Source organism: Chiloscyllium punctatum, chromosome 29, assembly GCF_047496795.1.
Source record: "Chiloscyllium punctatum isolate Juve2018m chromosome 29, sChiPun1.3, whole genome shotgun sequence".
Classification (NCBI taxonomy): Eukaryota; Metazoa; Chordata; class Chondrichthyes; order Orectolobiformes; family Hemiscylliidae; genus Chiloscyllium; species Chiloscyllium punctatum.
In genome coordinates, this window is record NC_092767.1 from 73,112,437 (window position 1) to 73,138,171 (window position 25,735).

At 44.7% G+C, this 25,735-nt stretch overlaps 1 protein-coding gene across 4 annotated transcripts in view; it reads right to left on the bottom strand.

Annotated features, from left to right (window-relative positions):
* Positions 1-25,735, bottom strand: part of eml2 (EMAP like 2) — a 137,198-nt gene that overhangs the window by 53,759 nt on the left and 57,704 nt on the right. For 3 of the 4 annotated variants that reach the window (XM_072549407.1, XM_072549408.1, XM_072549409.1), the window contains exon 4: positions 6,029-6,057. In XM_072549407.1, coding sequence (XP_072405508.1) covers positions 6,029-6,057 — 29 coding nt within the window. Of the gene's footprint in view, positions 1-6,028; positions 6,058-11,989; positions 12,124-25,735 lie in introns of those variants that run through there. The other variant, XM_072549410.1, reaches the window with a different exon arrangement.

Here is a 25,735-nt window from a genome sequence, read left to right on the forward strand (position 1 = left end):
TTTGTAGTATTACCTGGCCACCAGATAAAAGTCCCCATCAGCAGCATGTTCTGATAAGATGCTGCATGCCAGGTATCAAGGCCATGTCCAGCAGAATTTCAGCTTGACCGGGTCAGTCATACAGTTTGGACAGGGCCTTCTAGATACTCTAGACTGTGCCCTTGAGATCAGAAGAACTTGCACCTCTGGATATCCCAAAACGTTGGGAAAGATGGCCTGAAAAATCCAACCTCAGAGCTTGCAAGCTGGAGCCCCAAGACACTGGATAAAACAACTTGAACAGAAACTCCTCCATGTGGCTCTATTGAGTGACTGCAATGTTTGAGGGAGACGAGAAAGTCAAGCATATTTAGGATGAGGGAATACACCAGAAAAACATCTGTCCCTCCAAAACGAATTTCACATGCAGTGCTTGTAATTAAATATGCAAATCAAGGTGTGGCCCAAATGTCACAGACATCAGCCTGGATTGTAACTGTTTCATTTCAGCTGGAACTTTGTCTGAAGTGATGGGAGACCCCATTGTTCTTGGTGTACTGTCACACCCCATTTGGGAAAGTGAGCTGAGACAAGTCCCGCTCTTCCTAGGACTGACACTGAAATTAAAGATTTAATCAAAGTGTACAAAGCACCCAATTTGCCAAACTGAAAACACTGATTCCTGTTATGACCTACTAAACCATTACAAATAAGTTTAGCCACAAGTACACAAAAATGAACTCCCAACTACTAGTTGAAACTAACCCCCTTTGTAAACACACTAAACAATGGGTGTTATAGGTGAAAGGAAAACTCTGGGGAAAACAGTTCAATAGCACCAGTCCACAGGCTGAGAAGTTTGTTTTCCTTCTATTGTTCTTCATCCAAACTCTTGGTCAAAGAGGTACAGTGGATGGATACACTTTTCAGTTTCACAAATCACCAGTTAGAGACAGCAGCTTAGAGCAAGTGGTGGAGAGGAAGTCTGACCTCTGAAAGACCTGGTTCAAGTCTCACCAGCCCTGGAGAGGTGTCATAGCATATCTGACCAGGGTGATTTCAGTAAAGTTAAAATGATCCTATTGGATCTAGTATAGATCTGACACAGACATGGAGACCTTCAAAAAGCATTTTATTGACTGGAGTGTTCTTTGGGAAACCTTGTGAACCAAAAGTTTCAGGTTCAGGTCCCACCCAATGGGTGTTTTATTGCAACATGCCCAAACCACTTGGTTATCAAGCTGCATCTCCACAGCAGGCAATAAGTGTGGGAGTGTCTCTCCCAATCAGCCATGACTGACGTAGAATGGTGTCTCCTTAAACTACAGGATCTAGTCCCCTGTTCCAGAGAAAACAAGCTATGGGAACACAAAAGCACATGTTTTTTCCTGCCTTGTATGCTACTAGGCTTTGGAAGAAAATGACAACTGCTTTGGAATGTCTGTACTTGCAAAAACAACTCAGTTGAAATGTTAACATGGAGGGGCCATGGCCTAATGGTGTTATTGCTGTGTTAATGGACTATTGACCTGGATAATGTTCTGGGGACCTGGGTTCGAATCCCACCATGGCAGGATGGTGGAATTTGAATTCCATAAAGAAAATCTGGAGTTGAGTCTAATGATAACCATGGGTCTATGGTTGGTTGTCGGGAAAATCCCATCTGGGTCACTAACCACCTTTAGGGAAGAAGCTGCCATTCTTCTCTAGTCTGGATGACAGAAGGCACGGGGCAGCATGGTGGCTTAGTGGTTAGCATTGCTGGCTCAATGTCAGGGTCCCAGGTTCAATTCCAGCCTCAGCAACTGTGTGGAGCTTGCACATTCTCTCCGGGTGCTCCAGTTTCCTCCCACAGTCCAAAGATGTGCAGGTTCAGGTGAATTGGCCATGCTAAAATTACCCATAGTGCTAGATGCATTAGTCAGAGGGAAATGGTTCTGGGTGGGTTATTCTTCAGAGGGTCAGTGTGGACTGGTTGGGCTGAAGGGCCTGTTTCCACACTAGGGAATCTAATCTAGATGTGACTCCAGACCCACAGCAATGGGGTTGACTCTTAACTGTCCTCTGGATAATAAATGCTGGGCCTAGCCAGTGACACCCTCATTCTGTGAATTAATAAAGAAAAATTCCAGTGTATGATGCACTTCAGAAATATTTGTGCAGAGAATTAAGGTTCAGATAGAGTCAGTTCTTGTTTGCCTGCATTCAGCAGTCCAGTTCTGATGTAGAAATGATGGGACAACACTCCTGTCAAAGCCAATGCCATCCAGTCATGATCAACAGCCAGAGTAAATTCAGTGAAACAAAATTAGCATGGTGTCTTAAATAAAGTCCAAAAAATTTACAGCCCAGGAACAGGTCTTTCGGCCCTCCAAGCCTGAGCCAATCCAAATCCACTGACTAAACCTATCGCCCAATTCCTAAGCATCTGTATCCCTCTGCTCCCCTCCTACTCACGGATCTGTCCAGATGCACCTTAAATGGATCCCCTGTGCCTGCCTCTATTGGCAACGTGTTCCAGGCACCTATCACCCTGTGTGTGAAGTACTTGCCGTGTGTATCCCCCTTAAACTTCTCACATTGAAAACATGACCTCTCATTACTGAATCCTTCGCCCTGGGAAAAAGCTTATCTCTACCTACCCTCTATACACATGATTGAGACTTACAAAATAAGGTTCCACCACCAGCCCCCCAAATCTCCTTTTTTCTAATGAAAATAATCCTAACCTACTCACTCAACCTCTTCATTGAAAGCACCTTCTATACCAGGCAACATCCTCAAACCTTCTCTGCACCTTCTCCAAAGCGTCTACATCCTTTTGTTATGTGGCGACCAGAACAGTACACAGTATTCTAAATGCGGTAGAACCAAAGTCTTGTACAATTTTAACATGACCTGCCAGCTCTTATACTCAATACCTTGTCAGATGAAGGCAAGCATACTATATGCCTTCTTGACCACTATCCACCTGTGCAGCAACATTCAGGGTACAATGGACCTGCTCTCCCAGATCTCTGCATAGGACCTGAACTCCCAGATCTCTCAAGCTTAAAAGCATGTAGCCGATGTCCTGAAAAGAGACATGTGTACAGCTAGACCAGTATATTTACCAGTAAATGTATTACTAACAGTTGTATTTAATTTTTACTTCTAAGCCAATTGGATGGAGAAAGGCAAAGACACTTAACTCTTCTTCATTTAGAGTTTGGCTTGTTTTGTCTTACTCCTCGGAGATTTTAATTATAGAAACAGTTTGTTTAGCAAAATTACAGACATCTGGGGAGCAGGTGCAACTTGAGTCTGGCCCTCCTGATTCAGATGTAGTGACACTACCACTGCACCAGACCAACCACCCCTTTATCTAATATGCTGTGCTCAAGCTTGCTTTTCTAAAAAGAAAACTAGCCTGTTTCTTAATCAACTGTTCAGAGAGGTTATTACACACCTCTGGAGCAGGTGGGTGGGGATTCTGGGCCCTTCCAGTCCAGGGGGAGGGACACTACCACTGCACCACAGGAGGACCCTTGCTCAAGTTCCCTTACATAAGATAATTAAAGCCAACCAATCTTCAACGACATTGACAAAAACCAAGCATTTTCTTTTCGTAAGAGAGCATATGTGAAGTGCAACTTAGAAGCAGTTGTGTTCAAGTGGTAACGGTCCATCGAGTAATGGTTGGTGTTCAATGTTTGTCTTTCCAGAGGCAGTAACCAGTGGATGGGAAAATTAGTGATGAGAGAGTGTTTTAATGCGGTTTAAAAAAATCAATAAGGGGATCATGCCTTTGCCACAGGGAGGGGCAGAGACAGACAATCAAGTCAAGCTTCAACCATTCCTCTGGGTAGTTGACTTCCTATTGAAGTGATAGGCATTAAAACAACAACTCATTTCATACAATATTCATGAACTGCAGCTGGATGGCATCCGGCTTAGAGACATCCATTTCTGCATAAAATGGTTCTTTTAAAAAAAACAAAGGGCCTTTGGTCTAGCACTTCGGAAATTAGTCCCACATTCGCACAGCCATATCTAATACAGATACGTTTGGAAAATAAAACAGCTATGCAATTAAATCTGCTTTCACAGAGGGGGAACAGGCTTCACTAGTCCAGGAGTCTAGGTCAAGGGAGAGGTTTAGAGTCAGAGTTGTACAGCACAGAAACTGACCCATTGTATCAACTCGTTCATGCCAACCAGATATCCAAGATTAATCTAAGTTTTATAAAAAAAATCACAACACCAGGTTTAGTCCAACAGGTTTATTTGGAAGCACTAGCTTTCAGGGTGTTGCTCCTTCAGCAAGTGGTTGTGGAGTATAAGATTGTAAGATTGTAAGATGCAGAATTTCTAGCAAAAGTTTACACTGATGTGACTACAGTTGGGGAACACTTCAGCACTTCACATTCAATCTTCAGGTGACCATCCTCCAAAGCCGACTTCAGGACAGGCAATACCATAACGTGGCCGAGCAGAGGCTGATAGCCAAGTCGGGTACCCCATTGGGATGGCCTCAATCAGGACCTGGGGTTCATGTCACACTACAGGTGACCCCAATGCACTGCTCAGACTCTCATATGCTCACACACAGCTGCATGCACCCCCCCCCCCCTCCCCCCACAGACTTCTACCACTTTACACTCAAGTTTGTGGGGTGAAGTTGTACTTGCAGAATTACATTTTATTTTGCACAAAAACTGCATTAATCCATGCAAGATTCTATAAATCCCTTTAGTGATAGAATTAGGCTGAACATTGGGACACAGATTTTAACCTCACACCTTCAATGCATTATCAGTGCTGACATGGCACCTATTGTTAAAGTTCATTTGAGAATGGAGTTTTAAAAAAGTTCCGGGTTTACATATGAAAGAACTGACGCCATTCTAAAAGCTGAGAGACGTAACAATCTAAGTCTTTTTCAGTACATCATTTGAGTTGCACCACACTAAACTTTTGCTACAAATTCTGTATCTTACGATCTTATACTCCACAGCTACCTGATGAAGGAGTAGCACTCCAAAAGTTAGTGCTGCCAAATAAACCTGTTGGACTATAACCTGGTGTTGTGGGATTTTTCACTTTGTCCACCCCAGTCCAACACCAGCACCTCCAAATCAAGATTAATCTAGTCCCATTTGCCAGCACTTGGCCCATATCTCTCCAAATGCTTCCTATTCATATACCCATCCAGATGCCTCTTAAATACTGTAATTGTACCAGCCTCCATCACTTCCTCTGTCAGCTCATTCCATACACGTACCACCCTCTGAAAGAGTTGCCCCTCTTTGTATCTTTCCCCTCTCACCCTATACCCTGTAGTCTTGGACTCCCCTACTATGGGAAAAAGACCTGTCTATTTATCCTATCCACACCTCTTCTGATTTTATAAACCTCTATAAGGTCATCCCTCAGCCTCTGATGCTCCAGGGAAAGCAGCCCCAACCTAGTCAGCCTCTCCCTATAGCTCAAACCCTCCAGCCTCAGCAATATCCTTGTAAACTTGAAATGATTCAGAAGATTTAACAACATCTTTCCTATAGCAGGGAACATTGCCAAACAATCAGGCAGAAGACGTTTGGAATGACCTTCTGCCAATGGGTGGCAGATTAATTGTTATTTTTAAATCACATGTTAGGGTATTCCTCCCTGCCCCAAGGGTATTAAAAGGCAATAGAGGGTATATGGAGCTAGGTCACAGATAGGTCATGACCTGATTGACTCATCATGTAGGAACAGGAGTAGGCCATTCAGCTCCTCAATCCTACATGTTGAAGGTACACTCCAGTCCCTCCAGGGGGCCAATGTGGACTGTGATCCCAAAGGCCTCTTGTATTGTAAGTTACTCGGAGACTAACTTGTTTTTTGAGAGTTGAGCACTCATTTTCAGGTTGATACTGTGTTCAGATCTGGATGACTGGATACAGGAAAATATCTCATATCACCTTTATAACCGATACTGAGCCCTGCTGGAAAGGTTACTTTTAATACAGTCAATTTAAATTCCCTACAGTCACAAGATGACTAAAGATGTAACATTAACACTCACCTGCACTGAAGATGGAGTCTTTATGTTTGCTGCAAAAACAAAAAGACGGCAATTAAAGACATTTCTAACTCAAAAAATTAACAGCATGTTGTCCCAATAGAGTACAGTCAAACCCTTTGTGGTTCACTGCAGGAAGTCCTAAAACCCTTAATTCCATCGATTTCTCCCTGACCCCTCAAGGAGCTCAAAGTCATGATTTAACCTTCTCTGTCTCTTCTCTAAAGGAAGGGAACTATGTGCTATTGAATTCCTATACATATAGTGTGGAAGCAGGCCATTCAGCCCATAGAGTCCACACTGACCCTCTGAAGAGCATCCCATCAAGACCCACCCATTCCTGTAACCCTGTATTTCCCATGGCTAACCCACCTAGCCTGCACATCCCTGGACATTATGATCAATTTAGCATGGCCAATCCACATCTTTGGAGAGGAAACGGGGAGAATATGCAAACTTCACACAGACAGTTGCTCAAGAGTGGAATCAAATCCAGGTCCCTGGCCCAGTGCTAACCACTGAGCCACCCATGTGCCCAACCTATTCATGTGTCTGATTTTAGAGAGGGGGGAATGGCAGTCTTGTGCATCTCATGCTCAAAACACAATCAGACATTTATTAATTAAAAATGTAGTCAGTCAATCTATTTCCCCACAATAAAAGGCCGTCAATCCACTCAGATTTTTTTTAAATAAAAAGCAAATCAATGGTTTTTTTTTTGTGATGTTCTTTTTAAAAAGTCAGTCACCGTGAAAACCTCACCCAGCCTGCAGGCATCAATTTTCTGTGTTCCAGTAATTAACATGCACAGCCTGACAACTTTGTTTGTTTAACTAAAGGCCTCATGTTCAGAAACCTTATATATAAAAAGAGACAGACAGAAAGAGACAAACTAATGCACCATGACAACAACTTTCAAAATGCGGTTAACGAAGAAACAAACAAGAAAAGCAAAGGGAGGGTTAATGAATATTTGAGAATAAATAGTTTCGTTAGGTGAGAGCTACAGAACTAAAAAGATTGTTGATGGAACAAAGTTACAGTTCAGTCAAGAATCTGATTGAACAACATAATATGGTGGATGAGCTAAATGTCTATTTCAAATGTTTACAAGTTAACATCCACATAAATTTTAGATAAGTAGATCATGTCAGGAAACTATAACAACCACTTATGCTGCTGTTCAGCTGTGGTTCAGTGGATAGTCATTTCACCAGAGTCATAATGGGCTGGGCTTTACTGCCACCCCAGCAAGTGAGGACTACAACAAGGCAGTGTTGTTCCCAGAGCAGTACAGACAGAGTGCCACACTGTTGGAGTCACCATCTTTCAAAGGAGGTTTTAATCAGGCATGTGGGGAAAAAACATCCCACAGCACTATTTTGAAAGGGAGTTCCCCCTGAGAATGCGGCCATTTCAGCCCAGATTACACAAGGAATTGGTCATTAGCCCCTGACAATTTGTGGGAGCTTACTGTATGAAACTTGGCTGCCATGTTTCATACACTATAACAGTGGATACAAAGATATTTAATTAGCTGTAAAGCCCAGTGAGGTGGCCAGAGGACATGGAAAGCACTATACAAAACAGCAAGACTCTTTTTTGACTGCTAGGTCCTGTAATGTAAATTGGGGAAGCAATGGCCTATGGTATTATTGCTGGAATGTTAATCCAGAGACCCAGATAACGCTCTGGAGACATGGGTTCGAACCCCACCATGGCAGATGGTGGAATTTGAATTTCAATAAGTTTATGGAATTAAGAGTCTATGATAAACATAAATCCATTGCCAATTGTCATGGAAAAGCCCATCTTGTTCATGAAATGTCCTTTAGGGAAGGAAACGGTCATCCTTACCTGGTCATGGATGAATGTAGGTTAGATGGGCATGACCGGTCAGCGTAACTTGAGGGCTGAAGGGTCTGTACTGCACTGTAATGTTCTATGGCCTACACATGACTCCAGACCCACTGCAATGTGGTTGACTCTTAGCAGCCCTCTGGGTAAGAAATGCTGGCCTAGCCAGCGATGCCCTCATCCCATGAGGGAATAAAAGAAGTTTGTGCCCACATATTGGTGGCTGCACCAATTTCTGATCACTTCCCCAATGTCCCCACAAGTGGGCACCAAGAGAGATCCTTCTTCCCAGAGTCATTTTAGGGTCACAGGCATCTTAAATTGTTGGGATGCAGAGAATACTGGCGAGACCAACCCAGCTTTCCAGTTGGATAGACATCTATCCGGTTGTATCAGACAGCTACAGAGATGGATTTTGGCAGGATGACAACATTGGCATTAAAGAGCTCCACAATTTTAATACAAACCCTAATCACGCCTTTTCTGTTCCATTATTAGTACCAGTATCTTTGGCCCTCAAATCTGAAAGGTTCCCTCTCCACCACAATTTACAGCAAAAGCTCATGTTTGACTAGTGATTAGCCACTCACACGCATTAAAGAAACAAAATTAAATGCCCACAATAATATTAGAGCAGATGACCAAAATGTTTAGTCATAGACGTGGTTTTAAAAAGGGAGTATCTTAAAAAGACAAAAGTACTTTCATGAGAAATCCTAGACCAGAGAGTCTGGCTGGCTGAAAGCTCAGGCACCAATGATAGCATGATTAAATTCAGACATGCTCCCAAGAGGCTAGAATTAGAGGAGCACAGATCTCCAAAAGATTTGAGCGCTTTTTTTCTTTTAATGTTTACTTGTGGGACTTCGATGTTGCTGGCTGGTCTTGCCCTGCCCATTTCTAGTTGCTCTTTGAGCAAGTGGTGAGCTGCCTTCTTGAACCACTGTAGGTAGACTCAGTGCCATTAGGTCAGGAATTCCAGGTTTTAGACCCAGCAACGGTGAAGGAATGCCGATATATTTCCAAGTCAGGGTGGTGAGTGCTTTGGAGGAGGAGAACTTAAAGGTGCTAATGCTCCCATGTATCTGCTCTCCAGGTCCTTCAGGATGGTAGAGGTCATGGATTTGGAAGGTGCTGTCTTGGGTAAATTCCTGCAGTGAATCTGGTACATGGTGCTACTAGGTAAAAATCAATGACTGCAGATGCTGGAAACCAGAATCTAGATCAGAGTGGTGCTGGAAAAGCACAGCAGTTCAGGCAGCATCTGAGGAGCAGGAAAAACCGACATTTCGGGCAAAAAGCCCTTCATCAAGAATACAGCTGTATTCTACATGGTGCTACTGAAAGGTGGAGGGAGTAGATGCAGGGTCCTGGATGGTGGTGAGCTTCTTGTGTTGTTGGGGCTGCCTCCATCCAGGGCAAGTGGGGAGCATTCCATCACACTCCTGATGTGTGCCTTGTTCATGGCAGACAGGCTTTGGGGAGTCAGGAGGGGAGTTACTTGCCAAAGGATTCCTTGCCCCTGACCTGCTTTTGTTTATGTGGTGAGTTTGTGGTCAATGGTAACCCCCCAGAATGGTGGGTGATTCAATGATGGTAACAGCAAGGGCAGTGATTAGAAGGTCTCTTGTTGGAGATGGTCACTGACTGGCATCTCTGGAGAAAGGGAGTAGTGATGCCATGATACAGTTTGAAAAAAAAGGGGGAGAACTTTTAAAAAAAACAAGGCATTGTGCAACCAAGAGCCAGTGTGTGGAGGATACGAGAGGGGAATGGAACTTGGTGTAAATTAGGATACAAAAGAACACTGTCACATTTTTGGGCGAGTCATTTTAAAATGAAAATCTCCTGGCATTATGAGCCTCACTGGTGAGAATAACACTTCAGGCCTTTGAGACAAATAGCAATCAGCCACCTTCTGAGCCACTGAACTCCTTGGGGTGTAGGGACACCCACAATGCTGTTTGTTAGACAGAGTTCCAGAATTTTGACATTGAACGAATAGCAATAGAATTCCAGCCTCGGGTGACTGTCTGCATGTTCTCCCCATGTCCGTGTGGGCTTCCTCCCACAGTCCAAAGATGTGCAGGTTAGGGTGGATTGGCTGTGCTAAATTTCCCCAGAGTGTTCAGGGATGTGCTAAGTGGGGTATCCATGGGGTTATAGGGATTGGGTTGGAGGGTCAGTGCAGACTCAATGGGCTGAATGGCCTCTCCCCAGAGTGTAGGGATTCTGAGTCAGGATGATGGGTGGTCCCGAGCAGAATCTTCAGATGGTGGTGCTTCCTTGTCCTTCTCGATGGAAGTGGTCGAGGGTTTGGAAGGTGCTGTCTAATGGAGCCTTGGTGAATTTTTGCAGTGCATTGTGCAGATGGTACACACTGCTGCTACTACTGAAGATGTAGTGCTAGTCACAACAGGTTGCTTCGTCCTGGATGATAAAGCTTCAAGTATTGTTAGAGCTGCACTCATCGTGATTCCCAACATCACTCTTGCTCTTGAAGCTAAAAAGCAAGCTCCAAAACAACTGAAGGAACTAACAACCACACAAGACAGTTGAAGAGTGACTCAAGACAACTATGTTGGAGTGGGCGTGAAACATACTACAAATAATATTTCAGCAAGTTACCTGTATTACTACATCATGCAACTGTAAGTTGCAGATGCGGCCACTTTTGGAATACTGCGCTCAATTCATGTCTCCCTGCTTTAGGGGGGGGGGGGGGGTGTTACAAAAACTGAAAGTGTTCAGAAAAGACTTACAGGGATGCGGCCAGGATTGGAGGATCTGAGCTACAGGGAGGGGCTGAACAGGCTGGGGCTGTTTTCCCTGGAGCATCGGAGGCTGAGGGGTGACCTTATGGAGGTTTATAAAATCAGGAGGGGTACGGATAGGGTAAATGATCAAGGTCTTTTTACTCAGAGTTAGGACAGTCCAAAACAAGAAGACATAGGTTTAAAAGGAGAGAGAGAGGGGAAAGATTTAAAAGGCCCCAAAGCAGCAACTTTTCATGGGAAGAGTGGTGCATGAATGGGGTGATCTGTCAGAGAAAGTTTTCACAGAATCCCTACAGTGTGGGAACAGGCCCTTTGGCCCAAGTCTACACCAACCCTCTGAAGAGTAACCCGCCCAAACCCATTCCCCTGATTAATGCACCTAACCTACAGGTCCCTGAACACTGAGCAATCTAGCACGGCCAATCCACCCTAACCTGCACACCTTTGGTTCATTGGAGAAAACCTGAGCACCTGGAGGAAAGCCCATGCAGAAACAAGGATGCAAACTTTACACAGACAGACAGTCGCCAGAGGCTGGAATCAAACCAAGGTCCATGGTGCTGTGAGGCAGCAGTGCTAACCACTGAACCAGCATGCCACCCATGGAGGCAGCTGATATATGTTGTAATTGTAAAAGGCATCTGGATGGGTATTATAAATAGGAAGGGGTTAGAGGGATGTGGGGCTAATAGGACTGGATGAATTTAGGATATCCAGCCAGCAATGACAAGTTGGACTTAAGGGTCTGTTTCCACACCGTACAACTATGAATTTCTGTTGCATGTGTTACTGTTTTTAAACATTTAGTTTGAGTAGTAAAGCTGGTCAGCCTGATTTCAAAAATCAACAATTTAATTCTGTAATTGGAGGCTCACTTTATACAAATTGGAAGAGAGAGAGCACAAGTTAACATTTTGAACACAAGTGAAAAAAAAAGTTGGCATTGCATCTAAAAACTCATTAAAATATTCCTTCTCAGAAACCAAACACGATTAAAATGCTAGAAAAGTAGCTCTCAAGATTGCAGTTTTGAATAAGATACACCCATTGTGCAAAACAAGCCAATTGGAGTTGAAAAATAAAACAAGAATGTATCCTGGCAACAGAAAAACCACACAAACTTTTCACTATCTTAAGAAGACAGACCCCTTTTTGAGAGGGATATCATACTTTACAAGTCAAATAGACCAAACAGATTACTGGGAGTAGCAGCTTAAAAATAGACCAGCAAAGTGAAACACAGTTACACAGCGACAGTGGTCAGCCACATCCTGTAGTCTTTAAACTACATTTTACAAAGTTGGAATGCAAACAAGAATAAGACACCTACTTCAAAGCAGCTTTGCTCATCTTTCTGGATGGGGGAAAGGAAGAATTGGGTCAAGATTTTTAAATACAAGCTACAAACTCTGACAACCAAGAGGGCAGACTTCAGAACACTTCGCTTCTCAACAGTCAGTCTGTTATATACAGCAAATTGACTCAATCAGCTTGTAAAGTCAGCCCAGGCCAATCAGATGCCACTTCCTATTGGATGAGTGCCAACTGGATTTCCAGCATCACCTGATAGCAGTGAAACCACAGGCACAGGATGAGTGCCTGGAGGTAACAGAAAATAATTGTAAACTGTTTCAGCACAATTTGATTTCGAAATCGACAATTTCGTTCTATAAACATGAACAGATTATTTTCAAACTGCCCTCCCCATTAACCTTTTGGACTCTCAGCAATCCCAGGGAAAGATGGATCCACTTGGGCTGACAGAGCGTCACGCAACAACTGAGCATGTTCAGGGGTTAGCACTGCTGCTACATAGCACCAGGGACCTGGGTTCGATTCCAGTCTCAGGCGATTGTGCACATTCTCCCCGTGTCTGCGTGGGTTTCCTTCAGGTGCTCCGGTTTCCTCCCACAGTCCAAAGGTGTGCAGGTTAGGGTGGATTGGCCATGCTAAATTGTCCGTGGTGTCCAGGGGATGTGTAGGTTAAGTGGATTAGCTGTGGGGAATGCAAGGATAGGGTGGAGGGGGTGGGGTGTGTCTGGTTGGGATGCTCTTTGGAGGGTCAGTCTTGACTCAATGGGCTGAATGACCTGCTTCCACACTGTAGGGATTCAATGATTGTGCCAACGTTTTGGTGCGGCACTCCAATTGGTCACCATTTCCCTCATCGTTATGTAAAGACCACAAATGTTACCTCTTCAGCTACTGAGGCGGTTCCAATTTGAATACCATACTGAACCATGTCCTGCAACGCCCTCAGCTGTCTCCCAGGGCAACAGCTCACTCCATTAGAACAAAGGTTTCCTTGTGTTGTAGCTTTGAGTATACATAAATGATCTGGAAGAAGGTATAGGTGGTCTGATTAGCAAGTTTGCAGATGACACGAAGATTGGTGGAGGAGTAGATAGTGAAGAGGACTGTCAGAGAATGCAGCAGAATATAGATAGATTGGAGAGATGGGCAGAGAAATGGCAGATGGAGTTCAATCCAGGAAAAATGTGAGGTAAAGCATTTTGGAAGATTCAATTCAAGAGCGAACTGTACAGTAAATGGAAAAGTCCTGGGAAAAACAGAGAGACCTGGGTGGTCAGGTCCATTTTACCCTGAAGGTAGCAACGCAGGTCGATAGAGTGGTCAAGAAGGCAGACGGCATGCTTTCCTTCATTGGACGGGGTATTGAGTACAAGAGTTGGCAGGTCCGGTTACAGTTGTATAGGACTTTGGCTTGGCCACATTTGGAATACTGCGTACATTCCTGGTTGCCACATTACCAAAGGACGTGGATGCTTTGGAGAGGGTACAGAGGGGTTTTAAGCAAGATGTTGCCTCATTTGGAGGGCGTTAGTTATGAAGAAAAATTGAGTAGATTAGGATTATTTTCATTACAAAGACAAAGGTTGACGGGGTCCTGAGTGAGGACTACAAAATCATGAGAGCTATAGATAGGGTGGATAGCAAGAAGATTTTTTTCCCCAGAGTGGGGGTCTCAATTACTAAAGGTAATAGGTGAAAGGGGAAAAGTTTAAGGGAGATATGTGTGGAAAGTTCTTTATGCAGAGGGTGGTGGGTGCCTGGAACGCATTGCCAACGGAGGTGGTAGAGGCAGGTATGATAGCATCATTTAAGATGTAGCTGGACAGATACATGAAAGGGCAAGGAGCAGAGGGATACAGATTCTTAGAAAACAGGCGACAGGTTTAGATAGAGGATCTGGATCAGTGCAGGCTTGGAGGGCTGAAGGGCCGGTTCCCATGCTGTAATGTTTTTTGTTCTTTGAATTTGCTTTCACCTCATGGTACCTGAAAATTGAGATACTCAAAATATGATTTCTTTAAAATTCAGACATGCTAGTGCACATTTTGAGAACATTAAACATTGCTCCAGTTAACCTGAGTGAGTGGCCTCTGATCACATATTTCTTTCCATTTCTCAGTTCTGTTTTTATCTCAGCTTCTCTTGTTTCTTCAGATTCCTGTAATTATTCCTTTGTCTCCCATTCAGAGCCGAGAACTCTGACTCTTCTACTGCTCAGATGAACTAGCCATGTCTCCACGGTACTATCTTCTTGTCCCTGGTTCACGTCCCACGTGGGAGACCTGAGCCCTATGTCGAAGCCAAGATTCAATACTGAGGGAGTGCTACACTGCTGGAGATTCAATTCCTCAGAGGAGACGTTAAACCAGGGCCCTGTCTGCTCTTTAGATAAGAATAAAAGTTCTCTTATTGAACACTATATCAAAAAAAGGGAGGTGATCGCCTCGTGGTATTATTATTAGACTATTTATCCAGAAACTCGCTAAAATTCTGGTGACCTGAGTTCAAATCCCACAATGGCCAATAGTAGCATTTGGATTCATGAAAAAAATCTGGAATTAAGAATTTAATGATGACCATGAATCCATTGCTGATTTTCAGGATGTACCCATCTGGGTCACTAATGACCTGTAGGGAAAGGAATCTGCCATCCTTATCTGGTCTGGCCTACACGTGACTCCAGACCCACAGCCAATGTTGTTGACTTACTGCCCTCTAGGGCAATTGGAAATGGACAATAAATGCTGCCTAGCCAGCGATGCCTATATCCTGTGAATGAATGAAAATAAATGCAGGGAGTACTCCCAGGTTAATATTTATCCTCAATATTTAATGGACCTATTTAATGGGTTATTTAATGGACTTTGATCCAAATGCTGAATTAGGTGGCAAAAGCTTTTCAGAGATTTTATTGTAAATCTACAATGTATCACAAACTCGTTTCCACCTTTCTCATCTTGAAGACAACTCTTCATTAGGGAAGAACCCAGTGTGATTTTGGAATATAAAGCACCCTAATTCACAAAATTGCCATGTTAACAAATTATTAATGGAGCAGCACAGAAGTAACAAATATCAAAAAGATGTAGTCGAATTATGGGTTGGGACCACATCAAGATGGTGTTGGTGGGTGTAGTGATTGGAACCAGGTGGATCTTGTTGAGCATGAGATCCCTGATTGGGGTTGTTAACCTGGATCAGTCAGGGAGCCTTGGCTGACAGATATAAACAGGGGAGGATGCCAAGTGGAGGGCTCTCTACAAGGGAGTCCTTCCCCTTTCCCTGAGGGATCTGGGGTGGAGGGTGCTGCACGCAGCGGTCCCCTACAACCGCAGATTGCGGTGGTTCACGGACTCCCAGCCCAGCTGCTTGTTCTGTGACGCTGTGGAGTCCGTGGACCATGTATATATTGGGTGCGGGCATTTGCACTCCCTTTTTGATTTTCTGAAAAACCTCCTCCTCTGCTTTTGGTTACATTTCAGTCCCACGTTCCTGATCTTCGGGCAGCTGGTACGGAGGAGGGAGGGCAGGTCTGAAGACCTCCTCGTGGGTCTGCTCCTGGGCCTGGCCAAACTGGCCATCAACAGGTCCAGGCAGTGGGCCGTGGAGGGGGTCGTTAGGGTCGACTGCCTGCCCCTCTTCCGCGGTTACGTTAGAGCCCGGGTGTCTCTGGAGAGGGAGCACGCGGTGTCCACCAACACCCTGGAGTCGTTCAGGGAGAGGTGGGCGCCGCAGGGAGTGGAGTGCGTTATTTCCCCGTCCAACTCTATTTTGATTCAATCCCTGCCCCCCCCCTTCACTGTTTGATCACATAGCACTGCCCTTTGATGGCCATTAACCGGTCCAGGCAGTGGGCCTTGGAGGGGGTTGTTAGGACCGACTACCTGCCCCTCTTCCATGGGCCCGGGTGTCCATGGAGAAGGAGCACACGATCTCTACCAACACCTTCAAGATTTTCAGGGAGAGGTGGGCATCGTGGGGTGTGGAGTGCTCTATTTCCCCCTTTGACTCTATTTTGATTTAATCCCTGCCCACCCTTTCACGTTTTCAATCACTCAGCATTGCCCTCTGAGAAGGGCACTGCTTGGCACTAGCCACTCGGATGTTTTCTTTCTTCCTGCTGGTGGAATTTAAATATTTACGCACTTGTCGTTCTTCACTATGTCCTAAAAAGAGAAAAAAAATATAACCAGGGGATTATTAGAAACTCCTCAGTTCAGGGGCTGACTCTGAGCTGGCATTCACTGTACTGTGCATGAGTAAATAAAGGGTGACTTGGTGAGGGAATACCAGCCTCTGTGCAGTTTTTTTCAGTGGGAGAGCTGTTGTATGCTAGTCACCATCCTGCTCACTCATCCCAAAAGGAAAACTGCGGCTCTTTCTCCAGAAGTGCTCTGACAAAAAACCCAACATTTCTTTTTTCACCATCACCAAATCACCCGTGATATTTTTTCCACCGCCAGTAAGTCACCCATTTTCCAATTGATTAATCTATGCCCAAGGCCTGTTAAGGACAATGCAAACCGTCAAAGGTGATTAAGAGGTCGGGAGAAAATGAGAGGGGCTAAGTCAAAATGGTTTGGAAGGGGTGATAAAGAGTCCCACCACCCTCTGGTCCCCACCTCTCACTACAGAACATTGGTGACACCATATGTTCCCTCTCCAAGGACAAGCAGACATGAACATAGCCACGGAAGAGACGTGGGTCGGTAGCAATTAGGACACTTTCCACAGCCTGCTGCCAGGCCTGTTAATGGTCGGAACCCAGCTTTTGATATTTTTCATCAATCCATTCAAACACGTTATTACACACTAACTAAAAACTGAAAGAACTGCAGAATCTGTAAATCAGAAACAAAAACAGGAACAGAAATTGCCGGAAAAGCTCAGCAGGTCTGGCAGCATCTGAGGAAAGAAATCAGAGTTAATGTTTCGGGTCAAGTGACCAGTCCTCAGAACCTCTTTCTCTTCTCCATCACCAAATTACCTATGTTTTTTTAAAAAAATAATCTATTAACCAGTTAGCAGACCATGGGGGCTTCTGTCATTGGACAGAAGCAACTGGTGGTGATTTAACCTGAGGGTCACCACATCTCAGGCAAGGAAGAGGTTGAGAAGGAGAGTCCTTCACTGTAATCTCCAAGCTATATGAATCAAACCCATGTTGTTGGCGTCACACTACTCTGTAAACCAGCAATCCAGCCAACTGAGCTAAACTGTTCCTAAGTTGAAAAGTGTGGTGCTGGAAACACACAGCAGGTCAGGCAGCATCAGGTGCTGCCTGACCTGCTGCGCTTTTCCAGCACCACACTTTTCAACTCTAGTCTCCAGCATTTGCAGTCCTCACTTTCTCCTAAATTGATTCCTAATCTATTAACCACCATCAGTAAATCACCATTTTTTTCCAGTCGACTAATTGACATGCAAAGCCCATCCAAGGTAAAATAAAGAAGCTCTTAAATCCAAAGTCTATTTGGCAGCACTTGTTCTCAATCAACTCTGGAGCTGTTCTGGTTGACCCCTGCAGTTCTGGCTCTGAAATTAGTAAACTACACCCTTTCCTTGTCTCAATCTGCAATTGTTCTGGAAAAGGGATGGACAGAATCACATCAAAAATCTCAGCTGCAATGCAGAAATAGATGATATAACTGGTGATAAAGGCACACCTTTTTGTTTGCCTCAGTGTGTCCTCACCTCAGTGTCTGTTCACAATTCATTGAGTTCAGCCATATTGTTTGTGACATGACAGAACAATTTGAAATAATCTGGTCAAAATTCAAATTAACAACAGCTCATGTAGCGGTTCTAATGGAAATACAGCGACAGGTGCTGCAATAGATGCTCACCTCAGATCATCATTTATTAAAATGCATTCAATAGTTTCAGGGAAAATGGCTATTGTTTGGACAAAGACTTCCATCCTTTTATTATGTGGAGATGCTGGTGTTGGACTGGGGTGGACCAAGTTAAAAATCACACAACACAGGTTGTAGCCCAACAGGTTTATTTGGAAACACTAGCGTTTGGAACGCAGCTCTATCAGGTGGTTACCACCTGTTGAAGGAGCTGTGCTCCAAAAGCTAGTGTGCTTCCAAATAAACCTGTGGGGTTATAACCTGGTATTGTGTGATTCATCCTTTTATGGTTCTTTCCCATGCCTAGTGAGACAGTGACAGGTAAAGAGCATGCAGATTCCTGTCTCAGTGGCTAGTTTGTTATTGCTGGGATAAGTCATTAGTCTATTCTCAGAAGCTGTAGTGTGAACTTGGTGGGGGAGACAGTCTACATTAACGATGGTGCTCCTCTTCCATCTTACTGCCTTCCGTCGGCATATCCAATGGTTTACTGGTTGATAATCAGTTTCCAACGCTTCTCTTTGGTCATCAGGACCTGCAGTGTGTCTTGAACCAGAGCCAACAACGCTACTCACTGGGCCACAAAACTGGGGAGATGACTACGCTATTTGAAAAAAAGGAACATTGCCAAGGAATTAGAATCTAAAGTTAAACAACAAATTGAAGTTTCTCAAGTCACACATCAGCTGGTACAAGGATCTTTTCGGAAACAAGGAATCTGAGAATCCAGGGTCATTCTACCAAGTTAAGTATATCCTGAACCAGTTGGTAAAGCATGAAATTTAACACTATTATATTTTTCCAGATGATAGCTTTATTGAAAAATGTAGCATTACATATGCCCAATTCACAACTGAAACCCCCGTGTTCCTGCAGACTCTCTATAAACTATTTTAATTAACCAATTAAGCCAAATCAAACAAATTCACAGGGTGAAAGACCTTTAGATTAGATTCTCTACAGTGTGGAAACAGATCCTTTGGCCCAACAAGTCCACACTGACCCACCGAAGAGCAACCCACCCAGACCCATTCCCCTACATTCACCCCTGACTAATGCACCTAACACTATGTGCAATTTAGCATGGCCAATCCACCCTAACCTGCACATCTTTGGACTGTGGGAGGAAACCGGAGCACCCGGAGGAAACCCACGTAGACATGGGGAGAATGTGTGAACTCTACACTGACACTGTCCGAGGTGGGAATTGAACCCGGGTCCCTGCTGCTATGAGGCAGCAGTGCTAACCACTGAGGCACCACGCCACCCATTTAAAAGGACATTGCAACACAAATCGACAAATCAAGAGAAACATTAGTACAAGTTTCTGGAAAACCATTCCAGTGACATAACCAATATGTGACACTCAATAACAACAGTTTCTCTTTAGAAGTTCTCTGGGTATTTTATCTTTTAACTCAACCTATTTTTCTAACCAAACTCTTTAGAGACATTATTACCCACTTCTGCGGCAGGTGGGACTTGAACAGGGGCGTCCTGGTCCAGGAGTAGGGACACTGCACCACATGAGGGCCCTTTGTCTTATTTCACCTATTTTACTAATCAACCCATGCAGAGATGTTATTACACACCTTTGGAGATGCGGCACGTGAACCCAGGTCCAAGGGTAGGGACACTAATGCTATGCCACAGCCAGCCTAGAAGTGCTCTAGGCACTTACTTAGATAATGCCCTTGATTTATGGACCTTAACAATATAATAGAAGTGTCTATAATATAGCAGGCTGATGAGAAGGGCCTTACAGTGCAGTGGTAGCATCCCTACTTCTGGACTAAAAGGCCTGGTTTCCAAGCCCTCCCTGCTCCGGAGATGTATTGTAACATACCCAAACAGATTTCTTCAAAATATTGTGCACGCAGATGACCTGACACACAATGGCCAGGGAAGCAGTTCAGACTAAAGAAAGGAAGTCTAGCAAAGGAAGGAGGGACTAAGAAAATGGAGTGAGAGGGGAATAATGCACCGAGGTGATGAGGGGAGACAGTGACCTAGTGGTATTATCGCTGGACTGTTAAACCAGAGACCCAGATAATGTTCTGGGCACCCAAGCTCAAATCCTGCCAGGGCAGATGGTAGAATTTGAATTCAGTAAAAACCTGGAACAAAAAGTCCAATGATGACCATGAATTTACTGTCAGAAAATCTCATCTGGTTCATTAATGTCCTTTAGGGAAGGAACCTGCCATCCTTACCTGGTCTGGACCACATGTGACTCCAGACCCTCAGCGATGCGGTTGACTCTTATACTGCCTTCTGGGCAATTAGGGACGGGGTAATAAATGCAGCTTAGCCAGTCATGCCCATATCCCATGAATGAATAAAGATTAGATTAGATTCGATTCCCTACCAGTGTGAAAACAGTCCCTTCGGCCCAACAGGTCCATACCAACTCTCTGAAGAGTAACCCACCCAGACCCATTTCCTTCTGACTAATACACCTAACACTACGGGCAATTTAGCACGGCCAATCCACCCTAACCTGCACATCTTAGGACTGTGGGAGGGAACCAGAGCACTCAGAGGAAACCCACGCAAACACGGGGAGGATGTGCAAACTCCACACAGACAGTCACCCGAGGCTGGAATCGAACCTGGGTCCCTGGTGCTGTGAGGCAGCAGTGCTAACCACTGAGCCACCGGGCTGTGCCACGCAGAGTGTTTGCCTAAGAGAAGAAAATGCCCAGTGGGACCCACCCCTCTTCAATATAAGGGTGTCATTAGCCAGGCCCGCATCTATCACCCCTCAACTGAGTAAGTTGCTCAGCCATTTCAGAGGACAATTAAAAGTCAAACCCCTCAATGTGGATATGGACCTGCATGTAGGGTAAGAGCAGCAGATTTATTGTCGTAAAAGGATGGAACACCCCCCAATTGCCCTGGATGGGGGCAGCTCCAACAACACTCAAGAAGCTCGACACCATTCAGGACAAAACAGCCTGCATTCCACTCCCTCCCTCTACAGTCGCTCAATAGCAGTGGGTGTGTACTATCTACATGATGCAGTGAGGAAATTCGCCAAAGATCCTCAGACAGCACCTTCCAAACCCACGACCACTTCCATCTGGAAGGACATGGGCAGTAGATACAGGGAACACCACCACCTTCAAGTTTCCCTCCACTCACCATCCTGACTTGGAAATATATCACTGTTCCCAGTGTCACTGGGTCAAAATCCGAGAGTTCCCTCTCCAATAGCAAAACCACAGCATGCGGACTGCAGCGGTTCAAGAAGGCAGCTCTACCCCACCTTCTCAAGGGAAATTAGGGACGAGCAATAAATGCTGGGCCCAGCCAGTGATACCCATGTCCCACGAATTAATAACGTGAGGGAAGATTCACAATACAAGCTACAAGCCATTCTACGAGAGGACTGGTTCTGATTAAGTAGCCTGTGCTCAAACAACAACTTGCTCCCTTGTGTGTCTTAACCGATGTAGTGGTGCTGGGATGGACAAAGACAGAAGTCACACGACACCAGAATCGGATTTTTAAAGAATAATAAATAGACATTTCCTCGCTAAGATGAGCTTTGTATTCCAAACTTATTTGTTGAATTTATAATTCCACCAGTTGGCCATGGCAAAATTTGAAGCCATGCACCCAGAGCATTATGCCAGGCCACTGGATTACCACTCCAGCATCATTGCCAAGTGCTATTGCATCCGCTGTAGCAAAGAAATAGACATTATTACTGACACAGGTACATTGTACAGAAGGATTGGGATCTGTTAGGAAAACACTCCGGTCAAGAGGCGGCTGAATGAATGGTATGAATGGTGAATAACTCACCTTCTGACTCCCCAAAGCCTGTCCACCATCTATGAGACACAGTCAGGAGTGTGATGGAACACCCCCCAATTGCCCTGGATGGGGGCAGCTCCAACAACACTCAAGAAGCTCGACACCATTCAGGACAAAACAGCCTGCATTCCACTCCCTCCCTCTACAGTCGCTCAATAGCAGTGGGTGTGTACTATCTACATGATGCAGTGAGGAAATTCGCCAAAGATCCTCAGACAGCACCTTCCAAACCCACGACCACTTCCGTCTGGAAGGACATGGGCAGTAGATACAGGGAACACCACCACCTTCAAGTTTCCCTCCACTCACCATCCTGACTTGGAAATATATCACTGTTCCCAGTGTCACTGGGTCAAAATCCGAGAGTTCCCTCTCCAATAGCAAAACCACAGCATGCGGACTGCAGCGGTTCAAGAAGGCAGCTCTACCCCACCTTCTCAAGGGAAATTAGGGACGAGCAATAAATGCTGGGCCCAGCCAGTGATACCCATGTCCCACGAATTAATAACGTGAGGGAAGATTCACAATACAAGCTACAAGCCATTCTACGAGAGGACTGGTTCTGATTAAGTAGCCTGTGCTCAAACAACAACTTGCTCCCTTGTGTGTCTTAACCGATGTAGTGGTGCTGGGATGGACAAAGACAGAAGTCACACGACACCAGGTTATGGTCCAACAGGTTTATTTGAAATCACAATATCTTTCAGAGCGTTGCCCCTTCCTTAGGTGAAGTCACCTGACTTCACTTCACCTGACGAAGGAGCAGCGCTCTGAAAGTTTGCGATTGCAAATAAACCTGTTGGACCATAACCCGGTGTCGCCTGACTTTGATGATGAGGTTTGAATGATCTCAGCCCCCTACCATTTTCAAAACCTCCAACTTGATGCATCCTGTAAACATCTTCGGCAGGAATCGATTGCGGGTTATTTGCCAGGCTGAATGTAATGCAAGGAAGGCAAGCATACCGTTTTCCTTCACGTGGTTGCTAAGTGCTTTCTTCTCTGTTGACATAGAACCTCCCGGGGGACGTTAACTAACACTCAAAGTATCAGATTGGCAATGATGCATAATTGAAGAGAAGGATAATTGCAAAAACAATTACCTAAGTGAACACTTTGGATGAAAGAGTATTCTTGAAAGTGTTTGTAAGAACCACAATACAAGTTTGTATGAAAGAATGCCCTCCTGGCTAATTCCACATATCTTTGCTGAATATCTACAGCCTCTCTGTCACAGCATCACCTGTTTCTCAAACAAGGTGTGCCTCCTAAGCACCTGAGACATGCGAAAACAGCACGCCATCAGTCTTTACCCAATAAAAACCGAAAGAACTGTGAAAGCTGTAAATCAGAAATAAAGATGGAAATATTTGGACAAGCTCAGCAGGTCTGGCAGCATCTGTGGAGAGAAATCAGAGTTAACGTTTTGGGTCGAGCGAGGAATTCTGAGGTAGGATCACTCGACCCGAAATGTTAACTGTGATTTCTCTCCGCAGATGCCTGCCAGACCTGCTGAGCTTTTTCAATTATTTCCATTTTCGTTTCAGTCTTTGCTCACTTGGCACCCTCGCCTAACTCGTAAGGTGCTGGGTTCAAATCCCACTCAGGACTCCAACACAACCATTCCTTCTCATACCCAGTGCGGCGCTGAGATAGTGCTGCACTGTTGGAGGTGCAGCCTTGCAGATGCAATGATCCAATGCAGCCAGTGAGGTGGGCATAATGTATCTCACATCACAACCCCAAAGAAGAGTAGGACAGTTTCTCAGTGCATTCCTGATGAAGGGCCCGAACAGTTGACTCTCCCGCTCCTCAGATGCTGCCTGACCTGCTGTGCTTTTCCAGCGCCATCCTTTACAACTCTGAATATTTATCCCTCAAACAAACAGCAATCCAGGGCATGGTAAAATTGCTATAGTTTTCCTTTTTACTGGTAAAGCCAGCATTGATTGCCTCACTAAGCTTTTGCAGGAGACTGTTCAGAGTCAAGCATATCATTGTGGGTCTGAAGTCACATGCAGGGCAGACTGGGTAAAGATGGCAGAGTTAGTTAGGCAGTTGTTTTTGACTCAATGGGCTCCTGTATTGTCAACCTCAACACCTCTACTTCTTCCCCTAATGGGTATGAGTGAACTAGATGCTGCTCATCATTAAAACAGAAAGAACTGCGGATGCTGAAAATCAAAAACAAAAACAGAAACTGCTGGAAAAGTTTTGAGGGAGGGTCACTTGACCCAAAAGATTAACTCTGATTCCTCGCCATAGACCTACTGAGTTTTTCCAGCAATTTCTGCTTTTGCTGCTAGTCATCATTACCAGGGCTAGCTTTATATTCAAAATTTATTCATTGAATTTTTATTGGTCCGTGCATTGATGTTAGGGGCTGTAATGTCACGTTGTGGCTCTGCAGGACATTGGTTAGGCCGCTTTTGAAATACTATGTTTAGTTCTGGTCTCCCTGCTGTAGGAAAGGTGTTGTGAAACTTGAAAGGGTTCAGAAAAGATCTACAAGGATGTTGCCAGGGTTGGAGGGTTTGAGCGACGGGGAGGTGCTGAATAAACTGGGGCTGTTTTCTTTGGAGCGTCAGAGGCTGAAGGGTGACCTCATAAAGGTTTATAAAGTCATGAGGGACATGAATAGGGTGAACAGCCAATGTCTTTTTCCCAGGGTAGGGGAGTTCAGACTAGAGTGCATAGGTTTAAAGTGAGAGGGGAAAGATGGGGGTGGCACAGTTGCTCAAGTGGTTAGCACTGCTGTCTCAGTGGTTAGCACCAGGGCCCCAGGTTCGATTCCAGCCTCGGGCAACTGTCTGTGTGGAGTTTGCACATTCTTCCCGTGTCTGTGTGGGTTCACAGTTTCCTCCAGTTACCTCCCACAGTCCAAAGATGTGCAGATCAGGTGAATTGGCCATGCTAAATTGCCCATAGTGTTAGGTGCATTAGTCAGGGGTAAATATAAGGGAATGGATCTGGGTGGGTTGCTCTTCAGAGGGTCGGTGTGGACTTGTTAGGCTGAAGGGCCTGTATCCACACTGTAGGCAATCTAATCTAGTATAAAAAGGACCTTAGGGGCAACATTTTCACATAGAGGGTGGTACGTGTATGGAATGAGCTGCCAGAGGAAGGGGCGGAGGCTGGTACAATTACAGCATTTAAAAGGCATCTGGATGGGTAGATGAAAAGGAAGGGTGTAGAGGGAAACTAACAAATTAACTCGAGTCGCAAGAACAAAGAGTGAGGTATGACAGGAATTCCACAGATAATTTAGAGAGTGTTACACTTACCTTCCTCACCTGCAAGCTGTTTTACTCAGTAATTAACTCTGCTTGTCTCCTGTTCCTTCAAGGCTGTCATTTTAAAACCTGAAGGTCCTAATCCTGCAATGTGCTTGTTTCTTGAATTTGAAAAGTAAGGCTTTGCTTTTTTGATCATTTTAAGTTTAGCTCGATCGAGTATGGACATTAAAGATGTTTATTGAATAGACAGGAAAGCTGGTCATTTTCGATATGCTACTTCGCACCAGTGCTGGGCCAGAGTTTTGGATGGGGTGGGCTGTTATGTTGTTAATCATCCATTGACTGAAACAGGAGTCAGTCTGTCGGCCACAACTGCATTTCATTGTTCAATTCAAACATCAGACTGCTTTATCCACTTCCTGCAATCCCTTTTAGTCAGAATTGTTTTTAAAAAATAAGCCTTTAAATATATGATCATCTGCTCTCTGTTACTGAGATTAAAATGGTGTTGGAAAGGTATGGGAGAGATAGTAGGAGATTGGCATTTGGTAATGATGCTCATTTGAAGAGACGGTATAGGTGCGATAGAATGAATGGCCTCCTTCAGGACTGTAACACTTCTGTGGTTTCAGCAGCGTGCCTCGGCTCATTCTTAAAGGGACCGTCACTTGCAACATTGTCAGAGGACTGCGTACTGAATGGAATGAGGTCAGCCAGCTGGTCCTTACAGAATCTGAGGAGAAAGTGGGGACTGCAGATGCTGGAGAGTCAGATTCGAAGAGTGTAGTGCTGGAAAAGCACAGCCGGTCGGGCAGCAACCGAGGGGCAGGAGAGTCGACGTTTCAAGCA